The 27,548-nt window shown below is 53.0% G+C and overlaps 4 protein-coding genes across 4 annotated transcripts; 3 read left to right on the top strand and 1 right to left on the bottom strand.

The window, feature by feature from the left end:
• Positions 1-9,902: 9,902 nt before the first annotated feature.
• Positions 9,903-11,322, top strand: CIMAP1B (ciliary microtubule associated protein 1B; the record flags this gene model as incomplete). The annotated part of the gene is made up of 6 exons (XM_082849478.1): positions 9,903-10,011; positions 10,087-10,290; positions 10,556-10,660; positions 10,746-10,867; positions 10,959-11,099; positions 11,242-11,322. 6 exons carry the CDS (start codon positions 9,903-9,905, stop codon positions 11,320-11,322), a joined length of 762 nt encoding a protein of 253 aa, XP_082705604.1.
• Positions 11,323-12,233: 911 nt separating this feature from the next.
• TYMP (thymidine phosphorylase) lies at positions 12,234-14,918 on the top strand (the record flags this gene model as incomplete). Its single annotated transcript, XM_082850482.1, is given in 9 exon segments — positions 12,234-12,328; positions 12,330-12,372; positions 12,825-12,863; positions 12,865-12,924; positions 13,319-13,448; positions 14,297-14,356; positions 14,359-14,433; positions 14,540-14,588; positions 14,735-14,918. Coding segments are annotated over 9 exon segments (735 nt in total).
• On the top strand, positions 14,818-16,790 carry SCO2 (synthesis of cytochrome C oxidase 2). Its single transcript, XM_082851226.1, has 2 exons — positions 14,818-15,154; positions 15,957-16,790. Exon 2 carries the CDS (start codon positions 15,969-15,971, stop codon positions 16,767-16,769), a length of 801 nt encoding a protein of 266 aa, XP_082707352.1. The 5' UTR covers positions 14,818-15,154; positions 15,957-15,968; the 3' UTR covers positions 16,770-16,790.
• Positions 16,791-16,948: 158 nt separating this feature from the next.
• Positions 16,949-27,355, bottom strand: NCAPH2 (non-SMC condensin II complex subunit H2). Its single transcript, XM_082850990.1, is given in 20 exon segments — positions 16,949-17,207; positions 17,273-17,422; positions 17,517-17,618; positions 17,697-17,752; positions 17,850-17,918; positions 18,008-18,121; positions 18,124-18,252; positions 18,403-18,456; positions 18,547-18,654; positions 18,797-18,863; positions 19,065-19,136; positions 19,875-20,005; positions 20,466-20,552; positions 20,644-20,777; positions 20,859-20,938; positions 21,038-21,106; positions 21,182-21,266; positions 21,349-21,404; positions 23,783-23,884; positions 27,196-27,355. Coding segments are annotated over 20 exon segments (1,914 nt in total). The 5' UTR covers positions 27,304-27,355; the 3' UTR covers positions 16,949-17,066.
• Between the last annotated feature and the right edge of the window lie 193 nt (positions 27,356-27,548).

The following is a 27,548-nucleotide window of genomic DNA, read 5'->3' as shown; positions in this document are numbered from 1 at the left end:
CGTGTTCACTAGGGGTACCTTAGGACACCAACTTCACAAGGTGCTGAGGACCGTGACAGGTCCTAGAGACACACAGGTGACCAAGGAAGGGTCTAGTCCCCTCCTCTGTGGAAAAGAAACACCTGACTTTGTCAAAACCCTTGACTTTGTCAAGGGCAAACCCTGCCCTTCGTGGAGCAGCTCCCTACTGGGAAGGTGACTGGAGACATGTTACCGCCCAAAATAGTGGGAGTTTTGCCCTCTTTCCATAGAGAGTAAAAATGTGGCACTGCTGAAAAGGTGACAGAACTTCAGAAGCACACAGGGTCACCCACAGAAATTGTGAAACATGAGTAATGGTTCTGGTTGTGCTCTGATGGCATAAATATCACAGATTCCCATTGAGGTAAAAATAAAGATGAAAATATGGGTCCCAGGAAAGTCTGACCTGTAGCAGCCTCCTCAGAGCTCCATTTCCAGTTGCCTGCTGAGGCAGGACCCCTGTCCCAGTCCCTCCAAGGAATAGAGGGATTTGGGCCTATGGACCCAGAGATCCTGTTTCCTCAGAGACAACACAAGCAAAACAGGAATGGAGGCAGTCACCTGCTTGCCAGCAACCATGACCAATGCAGCTGGGAGTCCGGGAGGTGGGGAAATCCATCCACATGAGCTGATCCACTGCAGCACCCACAGGAAGACCCTCACTAACTGGTCACCAAGCCCAGCTACGCTAGCTCCCATGGTGCCTTTCTGAAGCATTTGGTGGAGGAAAAGCCTAGTGTGATGAAGACATGATTCCACATGGAGAGCTAAATACAAATGGACAGCTAATATAAATAAGATGGCGCAGTGGTTGGGAGTCCGCCTGCTGATGCAGGGGACGCGGGTTCGTGCCCCGGTCCTGGAGGATCCCACGTGCCGCGGAGCGGCTGGGCCCGTGAGCCATGGCCGCTGGGCCTGCACTTCTGGAGCCTGTGCTCTGCAACGGGAGAGGCCACAGCAGTGAGAGGCCCGCGTACCGCAAAAAAAAAAAAAAAAAAGGTGGTAGAGAGCTGCAAACTCCACTAAATGTAGGGTTTTTCTATTATTGGAATTTTTTAAAGGCAAGAAAGATTGCATAATCAGAAATGATATAAAACAAAGAATATAATATATAATCATGTTTATGTTAAAAGTATATATGTACTTTTATATATGTATAAATAAATCTAGAATACTGTTTAAGCCTTAGAAAATATAAATCTCAGGTTTAATAGTTATATAGTTATACCCAACAGGGGATACCTTTTAAGGAATCCATCAGAGGTGGGGAAAGGTTTATGCAGAAAAAAGTTATTTAAAAAAGACAAACAGGGCTTCCCTGGTGGCACAGTGGTTGAGAATCCGCCTGCCAATGCAGGGGACACGGGTTCGATCCCTGGTCCGGGAAGATCCCACATGCTGCAGAGCAACTAAGCCCGTGAGCCACAACTACTGAGCCTGTGCTCTAGAGCCCGCGAGCCACAACTGCTGAGCATGCGTGCCGCAACTACTGAAGCCCGTGCGCCTACAGCCTGTGCTCTGCAACAAGAGAAGCCACTGCAATGAGAAGCCCACGCACTGCAACGAAGAGTAGCCCCCGCTCACCGCAGCTAGAGAAAGCCCGGGCTTAGCAACGGAGACCCAACGCAGCCAAAAATAAATAAATAAATAATTTTTTTTAAAAAAGACAATACAATGTGATTTAAAGTGGAAAAAATTAAAACACATAAGCATTCAACAATATGGGAATGATGAAGAGAACATGTGTTTCCACACAAATTTAAAATTTTTTTGTTCTAGTTCTGCAAAAAAAAAATTCCATTGGTAATTTGATAGGGATTGCATTGAATCTGTAGATTGCCTTGGGTAGTGTGGTCATTTTAACAATATTAATTCTTCCAATCCAAGAACACAGTATATCTTTCTGTCTGTTTCTGTCAACTTCAGTTTCTTTCATCAGTGTCTTATAGTTTTCAGAGTACAGTCTTTTGCCTCCTTAGGGAGGTTTATTCCTAGGTATTTTATTCTCTTTGATGCAATGGTAAATGGGACTGTTTCCTTAATTTCTCTTTCTGGTAGTTCGTTGTTAGTGTAGAGAAGTGCAACAGACATTGGTCAGGATGGCCATCATCAAAAAGTCTACAAGTAATAAATGCTGGAGAGGGTGTGGAGAAAAGGGAACCCTCTTGCACTGTTGGTGGGAATGTAAATTGGTGCAGCCACTGTGGAAAACAGTACGAAAGTTCCTTAAAAAACTAAAAATAGAACTACCATATGATCCTGCAATCCCACTACTGGGCATATATCTGGAGAAAACTCTATTTAAAAAAGACACATGCACCCTAGTGTTCATAGCAGCAGTATTTACAATAGCCAAGACATGGAAGCTACCTAAATGTCCATCGACAGAGGAATGGGTAAAGAAGATGTCGTATATTTATACAATGGAATATTACCCAGCCATAAAAATGAATGAAATAACGCCACTTGCAGCAACATGGATGGACCTAGGGAATACCCTGGTGGTCCAGTGGTTAAGAATCTGCCTTACAATGCATCGGGGAACTAAGATCCCACATGCCACAAGGCAACTAAGCCTGAGTGCCACAACTAGAGAGAAGCCCACGACAACAACGAAGAGCCCATGCACTGCAACAAAAGATCCTGCGCGCCGCAACTAATACCTGACGCAGCCAATAAATAACTATTTTTTAAATAAAAAAATAAAAATTAAAAAAGAGAAGAAAAATGAAAAAATGTGCAAAAGTACTGAATAAACATGTTCCCCAAAAAAAGTCATACGATGGCCAACAGGCACCTGAAAAGACACTCAACATGATTAATCATCAGGGAAATGCAAATCAAAACCACACTATCACCTCACACCTATCAGAATGACTGTATCAAAAAGACAACAGTTATAAAGCAGAAACTAACACACCATTGTAAAGCAATTATACTCCAATAAAGATGTTTTTAAAAAAGACAAGAAATAACGAGTGTTGGTGAGGATGTGGAGAAAATGGAACCCTCATGCACTATTGGTGGGAATGTAAACTGGCACAGCCAGTATGGAAAACAGTATGGAGGTTCCTCGAGAAATTAAAAATAGAACATATGATGCAGGAATTACACTTGGGGGTACCTTTCAGAGGGAAACAAAAGAATTTTATTTATTTAAAAAAATTAAATTGAAGTATAGTTGTATACTTTAGCATGTCTGTGTGCAGGCTGCACTTGTGTCTTCTCATCATTTTTAACTTGGGACTTTAGCTGTTTTCCTCATGAGCAGTCCCATTTCATTAGCCTCAAGAAACTGGCCTTCCTCAGCTTCTCAAGAATATTAAACAGAGACCCAACAGCTTCCTGAAATGCGCTCTCAGCCTTCACAGTGCCCCTACCCTTTGTTTTCCTTCTACCTCAGTGGTTGCTGGTTTTAAAAGAGAATTTGTTATTTTCTAAGTATTTAACCCTTTTAAAAAAACATTTTAGAGATAGCCTCATCCACCAGAGGGCAGACAGCAGAAGCAAGAAGAACTACAATCCTGCAGCCTGTGGAAGGAAAACCACATTCACAGAAAGACAGACAAGATGAAAAGGCAGAGGGCTATGTACCAGATGAAGGAACAAGATAAAACCCCAGAAAAACAACTAAATGAAGTGGAGATAGGCAACCTGCCAGAAAAAGAATTCAGAATAATGATAGTGAAGATGATCCAGGACCTCGGAAAAAGAATGGAGGCAAAGATCGAGAAGATGCAAGAAATGTTTAACAAAGACCCAGAAGAACTAAAGAACAAACAAAGAGAGATGAACAATACAATAACTGAAATGAAAACTACACTAGAAACAATCAATAGCAGAATAACTGAGGCAGAAGAACGGATAAGTGACCAGGAAGACAGACCAGTGAATTCACTGCTGCGGAACAGAATAAAGAAAAAAGAAAGAAAAGAAATGAAGACAGCCTAAGAGACCTCTGGGACAACATTAAACGCAACAACATTCGCATTATAGGGTCCCAGAAAGAGATGAGAGAGAGAAAGGACCCGAGAAAATATCTGAAGAGATTTTAGTTGAAAACTTCCCTAACATGGGAAAGGAAATAGCCACCCAGGTCCAGGAAGCACAGAGAGTCCCATACAGGATAAACCCAAGGAGAAACACGCCGAGACACATAGTAATCAAACTGGCAAAAATTAAAGACAAAGAAAAATTATTGAAAGCAGCAAGGGAAATACGACAAATCACATACAAGGGAACTCCCATAAGGTTAACAGCTGATTTCTCAGCAGAAACTCTACAAGCCAGAAGGGGGTGTCATGATATACTTAAAGTGATGAAAGGGAAGAACCTACAACCAAGATCTCTCTACCCGGCAAGGATCTCATTCAGATTCGATGGAGAAATCAAAAGCTTTACAGACAAGCAAAAACTAAGAGAATTCAGCACCACCAAGCCAGCTCTACAACAAATGCTAAAGGAACTTCTCTAAGTGGGAAACACTAGAGAACAAAAGGACCTACAAAAACAAACACAAAACAACTAAGAAAATGGTAATAGGAACATACATATCGATAATTACCTTAAACGTGAATGGATTAAATGCTCCAACCAAAAGACAGAGGCTCACTGAATGGATACAAAAACAAGACCCATATATATGCTGTCTTGAGACCCACTTCAGACCCAGGGACACATACAGACTGAAAGTGAGGGGACAGAAAAAGTTATTCCATGCAAATGGAAATCAAAAGAAAGTGGGAGTAGCAATACTCATATCAGATAAAATAGACTTTAAAATAAAAAATGTTACAAGAGACAAGGAAGGGCACTACATAATGATCAAGGGATCAAACCAAGAAGATATAACAATTATAAATATATATGCACCCAACATAGGAGTACCTCAATACATAAGGCAACTGCTAGCAGCTATAAAAGAGGAAATCAACAGTAACACAATAATAGTGGGGGACTTTAACACCTCACTTACACCAATGGACAGATCATCCAGACAGAAAATTATCAGGGAAACACAAGCTTTAAATGACACAATAGACCAGATAGATTTCATTGATATTTATAGGACATTCCATCCAAAAACAGCAGATTACACTTTCTTCTCAAGTGTGCACGGAACATTCTCCAGGATAGATCACATCTTGGGTCACAAATCAAGCCTCTGTAAATTTAAGAAAACTGAAATCATATCAAGCATCTTTTCTGACCACAACGCTATGAGATTAGAAATGAATTACAGGGAAAAAAACGTAAAAAACACAAACACATTGAGGCTAAACAATACGTTACTAAATAACCAAGAGATCACTGGAGAAACCAAACAGGAAATAAAAAAATACCTAGAGACAAATGACAATGAAAACACGACAATCCAAAACCTATGGGATGCAGCAAAAGCAGTTCTAAGAGGGAAGTTTATAGCTATACAAGCCTACCTCAAGAAACAAGAAACATCTCAAATAAACAATCTAACCTTACACCTAAAGCAACTAGAGAAAGAAGAACAAACAAAACCCAAAGTTAGCAGAAGGAAAGAAATCATAAAGATCAGAGCAGAAATAAATGAAATAGAAACAAAGAAAACAACAGCAAAGATCAATAAAACTAAAAGCTGGTTTTGTGAGAAGATAAAACTGATAAACCATTAGTCAGACTCATCAAGAAAAAGAGGGAGAGGACTCAGATCAATACAATTAGAAATGAAAACGGAGAAGTTACAACAGACACCGCAGAAATACAAAGAACCCTAAGAGACTGCTACAAGCAACACTGTGCCAATAAAATGGACAACCTAGAAGGAACAGACAAATTCTTAGAAAGGTACAACCTCCCAAGACTGAACCAGGAAGAAATAGAAAATATGAACAGACCAATCACAAGTAATGAAATTGAAACCGTGATGAAAAATCTTCCAACAGGGGGCTTCCCTGGTGGCACAGTGGCTGAGAGTCGCCTGCCGATGCAGGGGACACGGGTTCGTGCCCCGGTCCGGGAGGATCTCACGTGCTGCGGAGCGGCTGGGCCCGTGAGCCTCCGCATCCGGAGCCTGTGCTCCGCAACGGGAGAGGCCACAACAGTGAGAGGGCCGCGTACTGCAAAAAAAAAAAAAAAAAAAAACTTCCAAAAAACAAAAGTCCAGGACCAGATGGCTTCACAGGTGAATTCTATCAAACATTTAGAGAAGAGCTAACACCCATCCTTCTCAAACTCTTCCAAAAATTTTCAGAGGAAGGAACACTCCAAAACTCATTCTCTGAGGCCACCATCACCCTGACACCAAAACCAGACAAAGACACTACAAAAAAAGAAAATTACAGACCAATATCACTGATGAATATATACGCAAAACTCCTCAACAAAACACTAGCAAACAGAATCCAACAACACATTAAGAGGATCATACACCATGATCAAGTGGGATTTATCCCAGGGATGCAAGGATTCTTCGATATATGCACTCAATCAACGTGATACACCATATTAACAAATTGAAGAATAAAAACCATATGATCATCTCAATAGATGCAGAAAAAGCTTTTGACAAAATTCAACACCCATTTATGATAAAAACTCTCCAGAAAGGAGGCATAGAGGGAACCTACCTCAACATAATAAAGGTCATATACAACAAACCCACAGCAAACATCATTCTCAATGGTGAAAAACTGAAAGCATTTCCTCTAAGAACAGGAACAAGACAAGGATGTCCATTCTCACCACTATTATTCAATATAGTCTTGGAAGTCCTAGCCACGGCAGTCAGAGAAGAAAAGGAAATAAAAGGAATACAAATTGGAAAAAAAAAATAAAACTGTCACTGTTTGCAGATGACATGATACTATACATAGAGAATCCTAAAGATGCCACCAGAAAACTACTAGAGCTAATCAATGAATTTGGTAAAGTTGCAGGATACAAAATTAATGCACAGAAATCTCTTGCATTCCTATATGCTAATGATGAAAAATCTGAAAGAGAAATTAAGGAAACACTCCCATTTACCATTGCAACAAAAAGAATAAAATACCTAGGAATAAACCTACCTAGGGAGACAAAAGACCTGTATGCAGAAAACTATAAGACACTGATGAAAGAAATCAAAGATGATACCAACAGATGGAGAGATATATCATGTTCTTGGATTGGAAGAATCAATATTGTGAAAATGACTATACTACACAAAGCAATCTACAGATTCAATGCAATCCCTATTAAATTACCAATGGTATTTTTTACAGAACTAGAACCAAAAATCTTAAAATTTGTATGGAGACACAAAAGACCCCAAACAGCCAAAGCAGTCTTGAGGGAAAAAAGCGGAGCTGGAAGAATGAGACTCCCTGACTTCGGACAATACTACAAAGCTACAGTAATCAAAACAGTATGGCACTGGCACAAAAACAGAAATATAGATCAATGAAACAAGATAGAAAGCCCAGCGATAAACCCACGCACTTATGGTCACCTAATCTATGACAAAGGAGGCAAAGATGTACAATGGAGAAAAGACAGTCTCTTCAATAAGTGGTGCTGGGAAAACTGGACAGCTATATGTAAAAGAATGAAATTGGAACACTCCCTAACACCATACACAAAATAAATTCAAAATGGATTAGAGACCTAAATGTAAGACTGGACACTATAAAAATCTAAGAGGAAAATATAGGAAGAGCACCCTTTGAAATAAATCACAGCAAGATCTTTTTTGATACACCTCCTAGAGTAATGGAAATAAAAACAAAAATAAACAAATCGTACCTAATGAAACTTAAAAGCGTTTGCACAGCAAAGGCAACCATAAACAAGACGAAAAGACAGCCCTCAGAATGGGAGAAAATATTTGCAAACGAATCAACGGACAAAGGATTAATCTCCAAAATATATGAACAGCTTGTGCAGCTCAATATTAAAAAAACAAACAACCCAATCCAAAAATGGGCAGAAGACCTAAATAGACATTTCTCCAAAAAGGACATACAGATGGCCAAGAAGCACATGAAAAGCTGCTCAACATCACTAATTATTAGAGAAATGCAAATCAAAACTACAATGAGGTATCAACTCACATCAGTTAGAACGGGCATCATCAGAAAATCTACAAACCACCAATGCTGGAGAGGGTGTGGAGAAAAGGGAACCCTCTTGCACTGTTGGTGGGAATGTAAATTGATACAGCCACTATGGAGAACAGTATGGAGGTTCCTTAAAAAACTAAAAATAGAATTACCATATGATCCAGCAATCCCACTACTGGGCATATACCCTGAGAAAACCATAATTCAAAAAGACACATGCACCCCAATATTCATTGCAGCACTATTTACAATAGCCAGGTCATGGAAGCAACCTAAATGCTCATCGACAGACGAATGGATAAAGATGTGGTACATATTTACAATGGAATACTACTCAGCCATAAAAAGGAACGAAATTGGGTCATTTGTAGAGACGTGGATGAATCTAGAGACTGTTATACAGAGTGAAGTAAATCAGAAAGAGAAAATCAAATATCGTATATTAACGCATATATGTGGAACCTAGAAAAATGGTACAGATGAACCGGTTTGCAGGGCAGAAATAGAGACACGGATGTAGAGAACAAACGTATGGACACCAAGGGGGGAAAGCAGCGGTGGGGTGGGGTGGTGGTGGGATGAATCGGGAGATTGGGATTAACATGTATACACTGATGTGTATAAAATGGATGACTAATAAGAACCTGCTGCATTAAAAAAATAAATAAAATTCAAAAAAACCCACATTTTACTGTTTGCTAAGAATTATTTTGAATTGTGATCAATCATGTGTCCTATTATATCTCTTTATTCAACTCGTATGGGCGTCTTTTTAAAATTGAAGTAGAGTTGAGTTACAATGTTGTGTCAATCTCTGCTGTGCAGCAGTGACTCAGTTATACATACACAGACACTTTTTTTTCATATTCTTTTCCATTATGGTTTATCACAGGATATTGAATGTAGTTCCCTGTGCTATACGGTAGAACCTTGTTGTTTATCCATCCTATATATAATAGTTTACATCTGCTAATTGTATGGACGTTCTTGTGGCCCAGTACATGATTATTTTCTGCAAATATTCCATGGGTTTAAATAGATGCAAAGTTCTCTCCCCTACACATAACAATTAAATTAAGCTTGATTTCTTTATTCTCGCACTTGTTTTTTGTCTGCATATCTGTCCATTTCTGGAATGGGTGTATTGAAGCCTGGGGAAGGGTGAGGACAGAGTTCTGGTCTGTGGCACAGCCTGCAGGACGCCTGCCATTGCCATGGACTCCAAGGAGGAGAGGCAAGGGGAGGGGAGGGGCGGAGCCAGGTGGGACGGTCAGTCTGGTTGCCTGGAGGCGCGACCTGGACACAATGGGGTCTGGGAGCTGGGCCGGGCAGGGGCAGAAATCCAGACACCCAACCCTACCTTCCCAGCCAGGAGACACAGGAGCAGGTCAGTGCATCAACTTCGGGGGCCCCCCTCCGGCACCAGGTCCCCCACGCCGCTCCCTCGCCCCGGTATCCTCCCCCAAATATCCCTAAAATATCCCAGTTCTCCAGAACCCCGGGGAATTCCTCTCCCGCGGTGTTGAGTCCAACCTTGGAGCGCGCACACACACCTCCACTGAACTCATTTTGTGGGTGGGGGACAAGAGACGGCCTCGAAGCTCTGTCCCTGACCCGCCCCTCTCTGGAGCTGGGAAAGCTACCGTTTGTTTCCCTGGTACTTGGGATAGGCGCGGGCCCCGCCCCGGAGTCCGGCCTGTCTGGAGGGGATAGGGAGTGCGGCCTCGCGAGTCAGGGTGGGGGGGCCGGGGCCGCCACCTTGTGTCCGCAGGTGTTGCCGGCAGCAAGCGCTCCCACCGTACCATGGGCTCGGAAGTCTGGGTCGGCCCGTGGCGGCCGCACCGGCCCCGCGGCCCCATCGCAGCGCTCTACAGCGGCCCGGGGCCCAAGTACAAGCTGCCAGCCAGCACTGGTACCAGCGGTGGGCCGGGGGAGGGGGGCACACAGGGGCTAACCCTAACCCTGGTGATGCTGGGGCGCCCCGCAGGTTACATCCTGCACGACCCGTCGCGGCCCCGCGCCCCCGCCTTCACCTTCGGCGCACGCCTCCCCACGCAGCAGACTTCGTGCGGCCCAGGGCCAGGTCACCTGGTGCCCGCTCGCATGACAGTGCGCGGCCGCGACGGCGCTCCCGCCTACTCCATCTTCGGCCGCCCGCGCCACGCAGCGCCCTTCCTCACTCCCGGACCGGGTCAGGACCCTGGGACCCCGGCCTCCCCAACGCCGAGCCGCCTCCAGGGACGCCCACTCGGGAACACCCCCACTGAGCCCGAGTCCCCCTCGGGCACCCTAACACTCCAAATTCGGTCCCCCCATCTCCGGATCTCAAAAGAGCTCCAAGCCTCACCAGGCTTTGACAAATCGTGGTTCGAATTCCCCCTAATCCCTGGACTCCAGCCCGGGCACCCACCAGGCCCCCAGTGCAGTTCCGGCCCACACCCCGGTCCGCCCCGCAGGCAGGTACTTCCCGGAGCGAGCGGAGAAGGCGGCGTACCCCAGCGCGCCTCGGCACACCATCGCTCCCCGAAACTGGGGCCTCCGCGCAGAGTCGCAGACCCCAGGTGAGCCCAGGAAGGCCCACCCTGCACTGGCTGCGGCGGGCAGACCGGCCGGTCCTCAAAGACCCACCCTCGCTGGCTCCCCCAGGCCCCGGGACCTACACTGTGCCCTCGCTCCTGGGCCCGCGCGTCGTCGGTAAAGTCTCGGCGCCGATTTACTCCATCTACGGCCGCAGCGCGGTGGGCAGCGTCTGCGAGGACCTCAGTAAGGTGGGGCAGGGGCTGCCCGCACCGCGCGGCGAGGGGTCAGCGGTCGACGGTCCTGGAAGCCGGACACAGCGCCCCTCCCGCCCTCCCGCAGACCCCCGGGCCCTGCGCCTACCATGTGGTGAGCCCTGGGATCTACAAGCCCCGGGCCCCCCAGTTCTCGATGCTGGCGCGGACTTCGCTCCCCCAAGGCAACAGCCTGAATCCCGGGCCTGCAGCCTACAACGTGGACCAGGTGCTCTGCAGTTCAGGGTCAAGGGTCAGAGGCGGGGTAAAGGGGTCCGGGTCTGGATCGAGGGTCTGAGGTGCGAGGTTGGGACCCGGGAGCCCTGGGCCGGCTGGCAGCGCCAGGCCAGCGACGTCTCCTGGGTCCGCAGCACCGGAAGCCTCGCGGCTGGAGCTTCGGGATCCGGCACTCGGACTACCTGGCCCCGATGGTGATCGACGTGGATGACTGACCAGCCGGCCGGGCGCGGCCCCACGAATGTTTCTTAAAATCTCTGGATCCAGCAGCCTGTCGGCCTCTCTGTGCTTGCGGCGAGGCAGGCGGGCAAAACGGACAGGTGGGCGGGCCCGCGAAGTCCCGGACTTCTCAAGCTCCCGCAGGCCCTCGTGATTGGCCAGGACAGAAGTGAGCCGGGTCGTCCTGCCCCTCCGAGGCGGCGATTGGCCTAAAACCCTGCCTGTCGGGAGGCCCCGCCCCTCCGCGGCTCCGGCCAGGCGCGCAGTCCCACTGTTCCCACCCTGTGGCCTCCCGCAAAACGGAACGGAAACCGGCTGGGATCCGAAGAGGACCGGCGAGCGCCGCTGTGCAGGACAGGTACGGCCCCGGATCAAGTTGTGAGACCGAGACGTGAGAGCCAGACACGGAGACATGCACACGGGCGACACAGACACGGGACTGAGGGGCGGACACGGGAGAGAAACGAGAATGGGGTCGGGACAAGGGCACTTCGCCTCAGTGACACGGACACAGGACGGCGACAGGTTCCAGATGTGTGTCGCAGCCCGGAGTGGTGGCGGCCCCACCTACCCCTGTCGCACCTGCTGATCTCTCCCGGGGCGGGAACCAGAGCCCAAGCAGCTGCCGGGGCTGATCAGCCTGAAGCAAGGGTACCTCAGAGGCTTCGTGCGCGCTGTGCTGGACCGGACGCGCAGGGCGCACACATCCGTGCGTGGGGACGGCTGGCTGCCCCTGACCCCGACCCAGAGGTCAGGCCCAGAGACCGCCTGCCCCCAGGGACGCCACAGCGCCCCACCACTGTCACGGACACTGAGGATAACCCATTGCTGTGGGAACGCCCCCTTTGTGCTGTCTACACCACCTTACCCATGCCGAGGGGCCATGCTCTTGGCCATCTGGCGAAGCATGAATCTGGAGGAGACCGCGGCCCTGGCCAAGTCTGAGCAGCAGCTGGAGTGGCCGGAAGCCTGGTGCCAATACCTTGGGGACAAACATGCCCTGAGGCAGAGTCCTGGCACCTGCCCTGGCTGCCTGTGGCTGCAAGGTTAGAAGACACCTCCTCTCCAGACCAGAACCTCTGACCTCAAAAAGGCCAGCAGCCACAGGCAGCTCCTAACCTCACGCCTGACCCAGACAGAGCCCCCAAAGGCCCAGGCTTCTCAGCCCCAGGACAGAACTTGGATCTCCCTTCCCATCAGCCCCCAATAACAGGACCAAATCATCCAGCTGCCCCTTCCCCTTCGGTTTCCAAGGGAAGAGCTGCTCTCCCTCCATCCCCCAGACTTGTACCCCCAGCAATAGGTAGCAGCCTCATCCCCCCACTGACACCCCCCATCCCAAACGAGGACAATTTATTTTCCATTCCCTCTCCAGCTGGACACCCACTACACTGCTCAGTAAATACTTAACTCCAGATGAGTCCTAACCAAAGAAGGTGAGGAAAAATGTGGGGGTGGGGAGGTGACTGTGCAGGTGAACAGCATCCTTGCCTAGCATGTACCAATAGTCAGCAGACGTGGTCTGGGGCACGTGGGAGGGCACTTGGGGTAAACTGGAGTCTATTCATGGATTCACTGTCACCCAGAGCCCAGAGCATGTATAGGTGGGCCACTGAGTGGTCACTGATCTGGGTTTGGTAGAAACATTGGCCAGAATCTCTGAAGGGTCACTAGGGAGGATACTGATCAGTTATTCATGGGTCATTGGACTTTGGTCAAGATCATCAACGGAAATTTGATTGGAGTCATTAATAGGGACTTGGTCAAAATAACTGATGGGCCTCTGATCAATCATTAATGGGCCATAGGACATTGATCCATATCTTTGATGGGTCATTAGTGAGGACTTACCAGAATTGTTCACGTCACTGGTCATTATTTTGGACATTTGTCAAGGTTGCTGATGAGTCCTTGGTCAGGGTCAGTGATGCGATCACTGATCAGAGGCCACTGAGGGTCACTGGGAGTCCTGATGCAGGGGAGGTTGGCCAGATGCAAGGGCTGCCAGGGCAAGTGGGCCGCTGTATTGTGGGTCAGAGCAGGAAGCTTGTTCCTGCAGACGGAATCCTGCATGAAGCAAGAGATGTGACAGCCACTGTCGACAGCCTGCCACTCATCACGCGTGACCTGACCCCAGACTCTGGGGTCCACCTCCTGCATGTGAAAGACCCCTGACCTATGAACACACACAACCACAGGTGATCTGACCCAAACCCAGGGTCAGTGCCCCACATCACAGGATGCCTGACCACCCACTCAAGAAGGTGACCTGACTGATGCACCTGTCATCCCATCACATAGAGAACTTGACCTTCCATGCTCAGGTCCCTGACCTCTCATGACTGACCCGAGAGTCAGCATCCCCCGCATCTCACAGGAAGCTGCAGGATCTCCATCACCTTAGCCTCCCCCACACAGCCTTCATCCTCAGTAAGAAGGCAGAGGACAGCCTGTCTGCTCTGATCGTAGGCAGGAGGTTGAGAGAGGCCGCAGTCCTCCCCAGCCAGGACAGGCCCCAGAGCGCCTGGAGCCTGTGTGGCCTCTCCATAGGGGTCCCCATGTGGCTGTGGCATGTCTGTTGGCGTGGATCTCCTTATGTGGCCCCAACCTCCCGTTCATAACTCCCGCAGCCTTGGTCCTCAAGTACCTCAGCAGCCCTGTCTCACCCTGCCTCTGCCGGGACCGGCCTCACCGCTGGCAGTCCCCGCCCCACTTCTTCAACTCCCACCCAGTGACCTTATCCAAGCAAGGCTGACCTGGCCTCGGGTCTGGGGAAACCCTCACGGCCCTCCCGCCCAGGCCGAATACAAGGACTTCCTGACCCCCACCGCTGAAGTCAGGCACACTGCCGCTTCACGTCTCCCCCGTCTCCTCACTCCAGGGGAACTGGCAACCAAGGGTGCATCAGGGGCTGGAGTTTGACTGCACGCGAGACGCGGGGTGGGTCCACGCTGAACCGTGTCTCCGCAGTTTGGCATGGGGCAGCCGCTCTGACCGCCAGGAACAACCCCGCCGTAGGCCACGCTTTGGAGTGGAGGAAGCGCTGCTGTGCTTGGACGGCCTGGGGCCACCGGGCCGGCGGACCCGGTCACCCATCACCAGGCTCGGTGAGGGGACAGGAAAAGGGGCACCCGCTCTGGCTCAGCCCTACGCCCAGAGACGCCCTCCCCTCCTGAGCCCGGCTCCTCACTCCCCGCCCCACCGCGCGGGCAGGCCGACACGCAGCAACGAAGCCCGAGAGGCGCGCAGCCGTGCAGATACCGTAAGCGAGAGGGCGGGTAGAGCCAGCGACTAGCTACAGCGCCAAACAAGGAGCCGCCGCCGCGGGGGGCGGGGCGCAGGGAAGCCCCGCCTCCGACACGTGACCTCTGGCTGACCCGCCACCTTCGGCGCACGCGCACGGCCCAGCGCCGGCCAGCTACCTGTCAGTGTGCGCGAGCGGGGCGCCGTTGACGCATGCGCGCTGGCGTGGTGCGAGGCGGACGGTCTCCGCAGCTTGCCAGGTCGCGTCCCCAGACTCCTGGCACCGACCCCGGCGCGCCGGGGTCTTGGAAAGCTGGCCCGCGAGGCGCGTTCCGAGAGGGCGCCCTGAACGGGGCTCCTGGAGGAAAAGGGCCTCCCGGAGAGGGGCCCTGGAAACGTTCGCAGGCTGCCTCCGTTTGCAGGTCCATCTTGTGCGCTGCTTAGAACACATTTTGTAAAGGAGGAAGCTGATGTCAACAGGCTGAGGGGCGTATCCAAGGTCTTTCAGCCCAGGAATCGTCGGACGGGGCGGAGGCCGGACGTTTAGGAGTCTTCTAGAGGGTCCTCCCAGCAGCAGCTGAACAGGTGAGGCGTGGGGGGGGGGGGGGGCGGGGTCCTAAGACCTCCGCCTAGCAAACCTCCATAGGGCCCTGAGAAAGGCGCAGAGGTCACCGAAGCAACAGCAGGGCGTGGGCCACGAGCTCAGAGCTGCTGTTGGGTACCCGGCTGTGAAGACAGTGGGCTCGAGGCAAGTGGAAACCTTGTTTCTCTTACAGGGTGACTGCCGGCCGGAAGGTTCTACGTGCGAGGGGCTCGTGGGGAGGGGGCCGGGAAGGCGCTGCAGGCTGCGGTGCGGGTGGCACAGGATTTCCGCGGGGCTGGAGGCCAAAGCACCACGATTGAAGCGGCCTCAGAGGGGAGAGGCTGCAAAAGGGCCGGAGGAGTCAGTCTTGGGGGGCGGGGGTTGAAGCCAGAGACTCACCTACCTCCTTTCAAGAAATGGGAGTTTATTGCAAACAGATAAATATGCTCAGGAATCCGGGCGAGGCATGCGCTTGGAATGCTCTTGGTCAGCTCAGACGCTCAGGTGCAGGCGAGGGCTGGGCTGGTTAGAGCTGCAGGCACACGACGGGGGGCAGGGTCCGGGTGGGATGCGATAGACTGAGGCTCTCAGGCTAAAGGACAGGAGGGACAGGGGTGGACGCTTGATGACACCTAAGCTGGAGTTTGAGGTTTCAGAGGTGAAGCAGTTCTGACGCCAGGTGAGCAGCTGCTGCTAGCAGAGCTTGTGTAGGGCTGGTCCCTCAGATGGCAGCATCTCCAGGATGGGGTATGACCCGGGCGGCCGAGGCACCTTCTGGCTCCTGACACCCTTGCTCTTTTCCAGGAGCGTTAGGCCATGCTGTTGCTGGCTCAGGCACCCAAGGCTTGGCACAGGCTCTTTCAGCTCAAGCCTCCAGCTCTCCCTAGGACCCCAGGAGGAGAGGCCCAGCATGTGAGGTACCGGCTCCTATCAAGGCGGGGCCCTGCAGAGACGGGAAGGCAGGACCAGCCCCAGGGCCCTGGGCTACGAACTAGGTTGCTGATCACAGCCTTGATTGGGGCTGGGCTGGGTGGGGTCTGGTTGGCCATGAGAGCCGAGAAGGAGCGGTGGCAGCAGCAACGACGGACAGAGGCCCTGCGCCAAGCTGCCGTGGGCCAGGGTGACTTCAGCCTGCTGGATCACCGGGGCCAGGCTCGCTGCAAAGCTGACTTCCGGGGCCAGTGGGTGCTGATGTACTTCGGCTTCACTCACTGCCCTGACATCTGCCCCGAGGAACTGGAGAAGCTGGTGCAGGTGGTGCGGCAGCTGGAGGCGGAGCCTGGCCTGCCCCCCGTGCAGCCCATCTTCATTACAGTGGACCCCGAGCGGGATGACGTGGCGGCCATGGCCCACTATGTGCAGGACTTCCACCCCAGGCTGCTGGGCCTGACCGGCTCTGCTGAGCAGGTTGCCCAGGTGAGCCGCAGCTACCGCGTGTACTACAGCGCTGGCCCCAAGGACGAGGACCAGGATTACATCGTGGACCATTCCATCGCCATCTACCTGCTCAGCCCTGACGGCCTCTTCACAGACTACTACGGCAGGGCCAGGTCGGCCGAGCAGGTCGCAGACAGTGTGCGGCGCCACATGGCTGCCTTCCGCAGCGTCCTGCACTGAGCTGGGTCATTAAAAGGATGTGGTGGAGCTGTGTGTGCCTGAGATCTATACCAGCAGCCCCTGGAGGCCACGGCAGGAAAGGGGCTGGAGACGTGGTAGCTTCCTGGGGTGCAGAGGATGGACAGCCCTTTCCTCCACATGGAACAGTTTTGTAAAGGTTTTTTAAAGGGATTGGCGGGGTGGCAACACTTTATTGGGCTGGGCGAGCCAGGAAGCAAAGTGGAGTGAGCAGATGCATGCCCAGCACCTGCTGGGGACAGGGCTCCAGGGCCCAACCCCAGTCTCAGTGCTCCCCACTCAGGGCTGGACCATGGAGGGGGCAGCGTAGGTCTGGAAGCGCTTGTGGGCCCGCTGGTACGTGAGCAGTCTCAGGGACATGGTATCCACCGCCGCCTCCAGCCCCGGCTGCTGGGTGATCTCCACTGTGTAGTCATTAGCCTGTAGAGACAGATCGTCAGCAGAGACCAGAGACCGCTTCCCTCCCAGGCTCCCAGGCCACTCACCAGCTGCAGGGAGGCCAGCATGGAACGACACACCTCAAAGGCAGGCTGGCCAGCCACCAACTCCGCAAAGGGACACCACTGGTTGAGCTGGCTGAACCTTGAGACTACCTGATCCCCGTAAGTGTGGATGTCAAAGGGCACATGCTGCTCCTGCAAAGGGGAGGGGCAGGTCCTGGGGCTGGCCCAAGGCAGGCAGCGGGACGCTCCAGCTCTCCACCAGAGGCCCTGGCCCAGCCCACCTCACCTGCTCCTGGAGCAGGGGCTGGATGACGTCCTCCCAGTCCCTGATGCGCTGGCTCAGCTCTGTCTCCTGGGCGAACTTCTGCGAGGTGGCGATGAAGAGCTCCTGGGGGAGGAGCAGGGGCTATCACCTCTGTGCAGGGCCCACCGCCCGGCTCCCCCACCCACTCTGACCTGGGCCTACCACGTTCCTTCGGACCAGCTCCTCGTAGCTTAGGGAGGCCGGCATGGCTTCCGCTTCTGGAAAAGGGCAGCCATGAGGTGCTGCGGCCGTGAGCCTCACCTTCTCTTTCCTCCCCTCAGGGTCCCCTGGCCAGCAGCCCACTCCCAGACCTACCCAGGTCTGCGTCTTCCCCAGGCTCGGCCCCCTCCGGCTCTGCGTACTCCTCGGGCTCTAGAAAGTCACCTGCTGGGAGGGGAGGACCCGAGCAGAAGGCAGGTTAGCCCACAGCCGGCGCTGAGCCCCGACCCAGCCTGGCCCCCGTAGGCACCCACCTGCCGCTCCCAGGTCCTCCAGGGAGTCCTCCAGCCGGTCCTCCTCCGCGGGCCACGGTTCCTCCTGAGCCCTCGGCAGCCACCGCTCAGCCGCCTGCGCAAAGAGAGCATCTGAGGGGCACTGCCGTCTCCCACCAAGGGCCAAGCGGGGTCCAGGCGGTGGCCGGTACTTGCCTCCCTCCTCTGCAGCTTCCGGAGGGTCTCCAGCTGCTCCCTCACGTGTCTCCAGTACAGGACCTCCATGTCTGCACACGAAAGCCTTGTGAGAAGGGCTCCCTCATCCTGCCCAGGCCCACCCGAATCCACCCCGGGCCCTAGGTGTCCCCAGGCTGAGGGGAGGTGGCAGAGCGTGCTGCCATCATCCCTCAGAAGAGCCCACCAGGCCCCGGCCGCACCTGCAAAGGAAGGGCCCTTTCGCCGGGGCCTCCTGCTGTCAGCGTGGTCAGCATCTGCAAGAGGACTGGGTCAGCAGGCGTCAAGCCCAGTCCCGCAGCCACACCCGGGCCCTCTGGCCCTGGCCCACCCCCCGGCCCACGCACAGGCAGCCAGGTACCACTGGTGGAAGTCCTGCAGCTTGACGGTACCCTTCCTCTTACGCTTCTGTCCTGGAGCCTCCTCCACACTGGGGGGCACAGAGTAGGGCCTACCTGGGGGCACACAGACGGTCTCGGAGCACAACCGTGGCCCAGGGCAGATCACCGTGCCCACGGGCCCTGGAGCCCCAGCCTCCACTCAAGCCAGGTGAGCCCAGCCCCGGATGCCCAGGGGCAGTGCCCCTCCCCCAGTTACCTTTCCTGAAGGGCTTAGAGTCCAGGGAGTCGAAGGGGTCCAGGCCCTGCCAGGGGTCTGGGGTCTCCTGAGCACAGAGCACAAGCAGACACAGAAGAGTGGAGGACGTGCACCCTCCCCCCAGTCGAGAGACAAAGGGAGGGAGGTGCCCTGGGGCTGCAGGAGAGAGGTCCAATTCTGGGGAAGAAGATTGCTCGAAAGACAGCCACTGCAGAGGGGCCTCAAGCATACCCTCCCTGCCGGGGGTCCAGGCCCCACCAGCCCTCACCTTCAGCCGGGACGCAGGCTCCAGGGCCTCCCTTCGCTCCCGTAGTGCACACCTCCTGGGCTGGGCCGCACCCTGCAAAACAACGTTGAGGGTTCCCCTCTCCTCCTCCACCCAAGGCTCCAGGCCCCCCAGCAGCCCTGCTCCGGGGCTAGACACCAAGAACCCTGCAGGGACCTTCTCTGGGGGCAGGAAGTTCAAATAGTTTAATGACTAAAAAGTAAAACAAAAGTTCTAGGAAAAACTTTAGGAGAACATACAAATCAGTAAACTAGTGGTCATGGGGTACTTTTTCTTCTCTAAAAAACAGAAAAAAGAATAGAACGATATGATATCCAAGTATCTACCAGCCAACATTGACAAATGTTAATATTTTTTCCTATATGTCAGGATTTTTTCTTACAAAAAAAGATTTCTTAGCTCTAGGCTGGAGCACAGAGCTGACCCTCGGGGGTGAGGGAGGCCGGCCTGTCCACTCCTGCCAGCCTGGCCTTGGGAGAGTCAGCTCTGGAGACCAGCTGCCATTCTGGGTAGTAACCCTGAGCACCGTGGGCCTTGGACTCTTGGACACCAGCCGCCCCGCCCCGAGAGCAGCAGCTGCTCTGCTCAGAGAGGGGAGAGACGTGAAAGCTGCTGCCCAAACGGGCAGGGTGCAGGGCCAGGTCTAGGGCTGGCTGGGGGACGCACCCACTGCCCTGGTGTGCAAGGACCAGAGAGGGAGCAAAGACCAGGGGACTGCCTTCCCTGTGTAAGCGAGACTGTCCCCGCCAGGGCTGAGGGCTAGAGCTTTGCAGGCCGGACTGTGGGTCCCACCTGCTCTGGGCTCCTGGGCTCCTGCGGCTCCATCGGGACCTCAGGGGCCGAGGCCTCGGGGGGCTCTGCTGCCCACTCTGTATCCTCTTCTTCACCCCCACCTCCGGGCACTGGGCCTTCTGGAGTGGTGCCTGGGCAGGGAAGGAAGAAACCAGTCAGCCCCAAGGAGCCTGAAGACCAGTCAGCAGAAGGGGGGCTGCCCCTCCGGGATGAGGGCCCGACCCCAAGGAGAACCTGAGAGGCCACTCCTCTCTCAGCTTGTTTGTTAGAACCAGAGGATGCAGCAGGGCGTTTTACACTCTCATCGTACTGCTGCTTTGGTTGGTTCATTTTATTTCTTAGTAATTTTTCTCTTTAAGTGCTTCCACCTCTGTCTGCCCAGAGAGGAGGGGGTGGGCCCAAACCTCAGAGCCCCAGAATGGTCAGGGGGTGGTCACTGGACCAAGACAGCACGGCTGGCCAAGGTGGGCCCTGAGCACAGAGGCCTGCTCCCCATGCCTCACCCCCCCACAGGCTGCACAGCGGCAGAGGAGTGCAGGGCCCCGTCCCCCCACCCCACCCTGCAGCTCCACGCGGCAGCTCTCTCCTCACCTGGCTCCTGGGAGGCGCTGAGCAGCGGGACTGGACTCCTGCGCACAGAGACTTCTACTGGCTGCTCCTCAGCCCTCCCAGAGGCCTCTGGGAGAGACGGGGGATTGAACGGGGTCAGCCCCGCTTCCCCCGCAAAAGGCCCCTTCCTTCCCACCAGCATCCGAGCCCTCACCCTCACCCTTCTGGTTCCTCGGCAGCAGTGCCCCCGTGGGGGACATGCCCACCGGCTCCAACATGAAGGCTCCTCTGGGGTGGGGGGTGCACGTATTCATCCTAAAATCCTTCCGGCTGGCCAGGACCTCCCCCCGACAGCTGTGCTGGCACAAACACAGGTGCTACAGTGACCGTTCCCCAGCACACCCCACCCTCCACCCACCAGGCTAAGGCCCGCACCTGTACAGGGGGTTATTATACTTCTCCATCTCATCAGGGGCTACCAGGGCCATGGGCAGGAGGGGGACGATGAGGGTCTCCTGAACAGAGGCCAAGAGTGGGTGAACCGTGAGAACCCACATGGCATGACACCGCCTTCCAACACCCCCATCAGCTAAACGCAGGAGAGGGGCACTCACACTAGGGGCCTGGTCACTCCTCAGATCCACGTTAGCACGGGAATCAGAGAGGTCATCCAACGACAGGAACTGCGGGGGAGTGGAGAGCTCAGGAGGGTGCCTGGCGAGCACAGGGGGCAATGCCAGGCACCCAGGAAACCTCACCTCATACTCCACTTCCTGGGGGGCCCTGGAGCCGGCATCCCCAATGGGCCCGTCTTCCCGCTCACAGGAGAGCTGCTTGGCCCGCCTGAGAGAGAATCAGTGCAAGGGCGTCACGGGAGGCCACGGGGCCTCCGGAGCCGCATGCAGGCCCCACCTCCAGTACTCACTTCTTGCCAGAGATGAAATCGAGAGCCTGGTAGACCAGCGAGTAGAGATATTCCACCTGGCAACCAGAAGCGGGCAGTGAGGATGCAGAAGGGAGGGGCCCTCCCCAGAGCCTTTCCAACTAGTCGTCCAAGTACACAGAGAAGCCCAGATGTCCTGTCCAGAACCCCCAGCACAATTCCTGCCAACGTGGCTGCCAGAAATACTTGTCCAATCAAACTAGTATGTTTCCCCAGAATTACCTAACAGCCGCAGCTCCCACCCCGCTCTGCGTCCTCACACCACACCGCGGCAGGTGTGGCCACCTCCGCACTGTGGCACCCCAGCCTGTGCCCCACGCAGCCCTGTCTGCCTTCACTGCTGGCACACCAACCAGCCTGCCTGCAGCCCATGTCCCTGCTGCTCCAATTAGTGCCCAACCTGCAGGAGCACCTGGGGGTCTCTGCCGGCCCGTCACAGCTCCAGCCACAACCCGTGGGGCCCCACTGTTAGGGTGAGGGTTGGGATCTTCCAGATACCGCAAAGCACCCACCAGGAGGGTACATACACGCGCTGCCCCTGGGCCATTTCCTCTGGGGTGACAGCACCCGATAGGAGGCAGTGGTGAGCAAAACAGGTGGTGGCCCCTGATCGCATGGATCCCACTCACCGGGAATAATAAACATTAACTTTCTTAAGTGTTTGTCATACACACAGGACTGTGCTTCATGCTTCATCTCATCTACTCTGTCGGAATTAGGTACCATCACTATTCTCGCTGTATACGAGATAAACTGAGACTCAGAGAATCAAAGTAACCTCAGTCAGTGGTGGGTCCAGGACTTGCGCCAGGGATATAGAAATCCAGTGCTGCGCCGTCTAACACGGCAGCCATGAGCCGCAGCTGGCGCGATCAATTTAAATGTAAGTAAAAGTTAATACAACGCAAGATGCCTCAGTCACGCCTGCCACATTTCAAGGGCTCAGGAGCCGCACGTCTTGGACAGCACAGATCATAGAACGTTCCCATCACCTCGGAAGGTCCGGCTGGACGGCGCTGACTACAGCCAATGCTCCCCTCACACCTTCCAGACTTCGTGCTAACATTCTGCTACACCTGCTTTATCACGTATCTACCCGTCCACGTATTTGTGTATCGGTTCACCTTAGGTTTTGTGCTTTCAAAGTCAGTTGCAGATATTCCTTCTTAGGACAAATGCAGGACAAAAGAATCCAATTTAATTGGATCATCTAGGACAAAAACCAATGAAATCTCAGACCATCTTAATAACTTACAGTGCCCAGAGGTAGGTCCACTGTACCCTGCGCCCGTTAACCTGCATGTAGGTTACTCCCCCTCCTCTGTCTGGTTGGGACCCCATTACTGAGCTCCTCAACACACTTCTTCTGAATTCTTACCTCCTGTGCACTTTTTATTTTCCCCCCTCCCGCTAAACCACCAATTTGGGATCAGTGCTGTGGTCCACTTTTCCACGCTCCTCCACTAGGGGACAACTATTACTGCTGGAGAAGAATTTCCAGCATTTAATCTTCATTAGACTACCAATGCTTTCAATTAATCTTTTATTTTGCATTCCCCTCAGCAAATATTTTGAACTTTCGCCAAACCTCACTCTCCAAATTTCCAATCCAGTAGCTGATTCTCAGTAGCTGACTTACATGCTCCATTGTGAAAACTGGGGCCTTAGGTGTGAACTCTGCAAACCGTTGCGCCCACCTTCTCTGCATCAGCGCTTCTCCCTGCAGTCTCCTGAGATGAGCTGTCTTTTCTTTTTTTCAAGGCAAGCCCGTCAGCCCATGTTTCTGACCCATTCCTTACCTATTCCTTCTGGTTCTCTGTTTCATCCATTTTCCTCCCCCAGCTCCCCTTTCCCCTCCCCCAGCTCCCCTTTCCCCTCCCCCCACCCCGGCTGGCCACCCCAGCTCCGTGGTTTTCAATTCTGGTTGTCAGAGGGTAGTTCAGAAAATCCTGTGACCTGCCTGCCCCTCCACCCCACCACCTGGGGATCCTGATTTAATCAGTCTGGGTTAGGCCGAGGCACTGGTGATTAACTGGAGTGTAGCCTGGGTTGAGAGCCACCGATTTAGTATTTGACCAATCTCTTTCCTTCTCTTTACAATAAAATGTTTTTCTTTCTTTTTCTTCTTCTTCTTCTTTTTTTTGGCCACATTGCACAGCATGTGGGATCTTAGTTCCCCAACCAGGAATCAAACCCATGTCCCCTGGAAGCGCGGAGTCCTAACCGCAGGACGGCCAGGGAAGTCCCAACCCTGCAATTATTAAATCCAAGTTTGTTCTTTGGTGTTAAAAGGTGGCGAGGAATTGGCGGAGGAGGTGGGAGGCGCTGGTGAGCCTGCCACCTGCCCCGGCAGGACAGCAGACCTCGGTCTCACGAGACACTACAACTCCAAGACCAGTAGTCAGGAGGGGCCCACCTTCTTACTGTAGACACAAGCGGAGCCCTGGATCAGCAGTGCTGCCTCAATGAAGTTCATTGTGGTTTTGCCTTCGTCAAAAGAAATGCAGATCTGGTCCAGCTGCAAGACACAACGCAGGGCAGTGGGAAGTCTATGCACCCTTCTCGCCGGCAGCCCACCCGCCACCCCACCTTCTCCCAGTGCCACTGGCCCAAAGTACCCATCACCACAAGCAGCCCCTCAGAATGACAGCTCTGACTCTGCTTAGGGCTCACCGGTTGTGCATTTTTTTAGAGGCAAAAGACAGGTCTTTGTGATTTTCCCTACTTCCTGTAACCTCTGAGACCTAGTGTTTTGGAAGAGGGAGGCCCCTAGAGTGTATCATCCACGAACGGCCAGAGCTACACACCACCTCCTCTCCGCAGGTGCCCACACCTCACCCATCCTAGTCGGGGCCAACTCAGCCAGACTCCAGCAGGAAGACGCCCACCCCGAGAGAAGGACTGAGGACCCTCAGGGGTGGGGGAGACAGAGACAAAATGCTGGGGTCTCAATCCTTTGAGCAGGAAAGTCAGGAAACACTTCCAAGTACATCCTCCTCCTTCCTCTGCAACCACCAACCCCACAGCCCCTCATGAGCCCCAATTCCCACCACCCCTTAAATCTGTGTCCACCCACCATATGCCAACAGTCCCCAAACCCATCTAGACCAGCTCTCTCTCCTGAGCTGCAGAACTGTGTTTATAGCTGCCCACTAGGTATGTCCACCCAGACATCCAAAGTCCCCAAAGTCCATCTCCATGCTTAACTCAGGATCCTCCCCACAACCCGGCGCCTCCCCTGCCCCCTCAGGGGACAGGACTCTGAATCCTCCACGTGGTTTTCAAGCTCCTTGCCTTCGCTTTCCACCTGCCTGGAACGCCCAGCCCCAACGCGCTCAGACCGGCCTCTGCAGCAGTCTCCCTAGGACGTGCCTTGGGCCTCACCACCGCTGGGTGGTCTTGTCACACCGAGGCTCTCCTCCCCCAGTGGACTGTGATCAACATTAGGGCGATTCCAGCTGTCAGCTCAGGGCCCGACACCGGTGCTCAGCAAATGCATGATGAGCAAGCTGGTGACAACGGAGCTACGCCTGAAGACAGATCGATGCTCCCAGACAGATGAAGGGAACGGCATTTTAGGAAAGCGCAGGCACCCACACACAGGCAGCTAGCAGACACAGGTTTCAACGACTCAGGGAGATGAGCACTGTGCGAACATGTCCAAAGCAGAGGGTGTGCTGGGGAATCAGGCGAGACATTAGGTACTATGGTGGCACAACAAAGGGGGAGAGGGGCCACCACGCCACCACTCCTGCTAATTCCTGAAAAGACAGAGGAAGTTTGTGAAGAGGACAGCAACATAAAACGTGTTGAAAGAAAGAAAGAAAGAAAGAAAGAATGTTCTGGTAGCTATGTGGAAATGAAAGGAGAAAGACAAAACTAGAGGCAGAGAAATCAGAACTTCAGGGGGCAGAGAAGGTTTGGAAAAGCAGACACACGGAGCAGGAGGGGAGCTGACCGAGCAAGCAGGTTTCCCAGGCATCCACGAGCACCCTGCTCAGTGTGGAAGCCTGAATCCACAGCAGCCCCACCTAGCATAGTTCTCTGCATGTTCTCAGGAGACTACGTCCAAGCAGAGGTCAATTGTCAGATCAAGCGTCCATTTCACAGACAGTTATTCTGCACCTACCATGTGTCAGGCATTGTATTAAGCAAAGGGGAGAGAGCATGAACATAGTACCTGCCCTCACAGAACTTACATTCTAGGGTGTAAACAGACCCTAAACAAGTTAGAGAACAGCTTACGATGAACATTCTAAAATACAGAAGGTACTATGACAGAGAACTGTTTTAGACCTGGTGATCAGCTGATATTTCAACTGAGAGATACAGGATGAGAAAGAATTAGTCATACAAAGAACTAGGCAAAGAATTTTTGCCACTGAGTGCAGAAAATATAAACTGTCAGTGAAGAATGAACTTGGGTGCTGTCGACAGACAGGTTCAAAAGAACAGGTGGACCCAAAAGAAAAAAAAAAAAAAAAGAACAGGTGGAGAGCCTGCCACAAGGCTAAGACAGTGGGCAGGACCCGGTTCAGAGAAGGAAATGTGGATTTTCTTCTGGGAGCAATGGAAAGCCACTGAGGGGTTTCAGGCAGGGCAGTGCTGCAGCCTGATTTTAATCTTTAAGCATCACACTTGCTGCTGGGTGGAGCATGAATTGGATGGGGCCAAAAACAACAGTAGGGAGGCCAGGAAGGAAGGTTTTAGCGTGAATGGGAGCCAGATGGTGGCCTGGATCAGAGAAAATGGAAAATAGATGAATTGAAATGAAATTCTGGTGGCATGATAGAATCCACGGGTGAACTGGTGTGGAGTGCAGGGTTTCACTAGCTCTTAGCTTTCACCTTGGTTGAACAGTAGTGCCATATGCCAAGATCAGGAAGGCTGGGATTCGAGCAGGAAAACAAGGAGCTCCCCTTTATAATATAGTAAACCTGAGCTGCTTGTGTGAAATCTAAGCGGGATGTCAAGATGAGCAGCTGGATACACAAAACTGATTGAGAAAAAAGACCTGGAACGGAAATATAAATCGAGGGAGGGGGGAATAAATAAATAAACCTAGGGGTTGTTCTCATACAAGTGATACTTAAAATCAGGGAAATAAATGAAATGGTTTAGGGGAAATGTGTAAAAAGATGGCTCAGGCCACACCCTGAGGAGCTCAACACTGAGACTGGATAGGAGAGAAAAAGTAGGTAACGAAATCGGAAGAAAATCAGAACACCAAAACCTGTTTCAAAAAAGAGGATGTGCTCAACCCACCAAATGCTGCTGAGTTGAATAAGATGACACTTCTGGTGACCCTTGGATTTGGTAAGAGGGATATCGTTATTGATCAAGACAAGAGCAGTCCAAGCGGGCTGAGGAGTGAAAGTGAAGTGCAGAAATGGAGCGGACAGCTCCTTAAAGACGTCTAGACACAGCTGTCAAACACTGAAAAAAAGTTAAATGCTGACGAGATGGAACATGGCAGTCACTTGAAACTGGTTTGAAAATCTAACATAAGAGATCCCTCTTACGTCGTGATCCAGACCTCTCACACACCCACACATGCACACAAATCGTATTCTACTCTGTCGGAGAAAAACGCTGGTCGCCACTCACTAAGTCGATTTCAAGGCTCGCTAACGGGTAGTTTACAGGAGCTGTAAGGACAGCTCCAGGCTAATCTAATAAAGGAGGATTTCGAGGGGCAGAGACGGGGCTGGGAAAAAAGAAACGAGCCTGAGGATGAGTGCGATCAGAGCGCCAGACGGATACACACCGGGAGGCGGCGGGGCCCCCGGCAGCCCCCGCCCCGCGCCACTCCCCGGGGGCCGCCCTCACCTCCTCAAGATATTCGCCCAGCTGGGCCGCCACATCCACCTCCCAGTTCTTGGTGAGGTCGCGGATGGGCTGCAGGAGGTGAGCGAAGCGCGCCTCCACGTCCTCCATGTCCGGGAGGGGCCGGGTCGGCCCGGGGACCGCAGGGCCAGCTTCGAATGACCCAGTGTGCTCAGCCCGCCACTAGTTCTGGCGCCATTTTACTGTCCCCGCCCAGGAAAATACGTAGCGCGCAGCGACGCGCGCACATCTCTGACGTGAGGCTGCCGAATCGCGCCGGAAGGGTCTCAGGACGCCCCGGAGGCGGGGCATGCGTGGGGACGGGGCCTGCGTCTGCGTGGGGCGGGGTGGGGCTT

This window comes from Leucopleurus acutus (assembly GCF_964270905.1).
Source record: "Leucopleurus acutus genome assembly, chromosome: 11".
Lineage (NCBI taxonomy): Eukaryota > Metazoa > Chordata > Mammalia > Artiodactyla > Delphinidae > Leucopleurus > Leucopleurus acutus.
The sequence above is the reverse complement of the archived record's forward strand: the minus strand, read 5'-3'. Positions and strand labels throughout refer to the sequence as shown.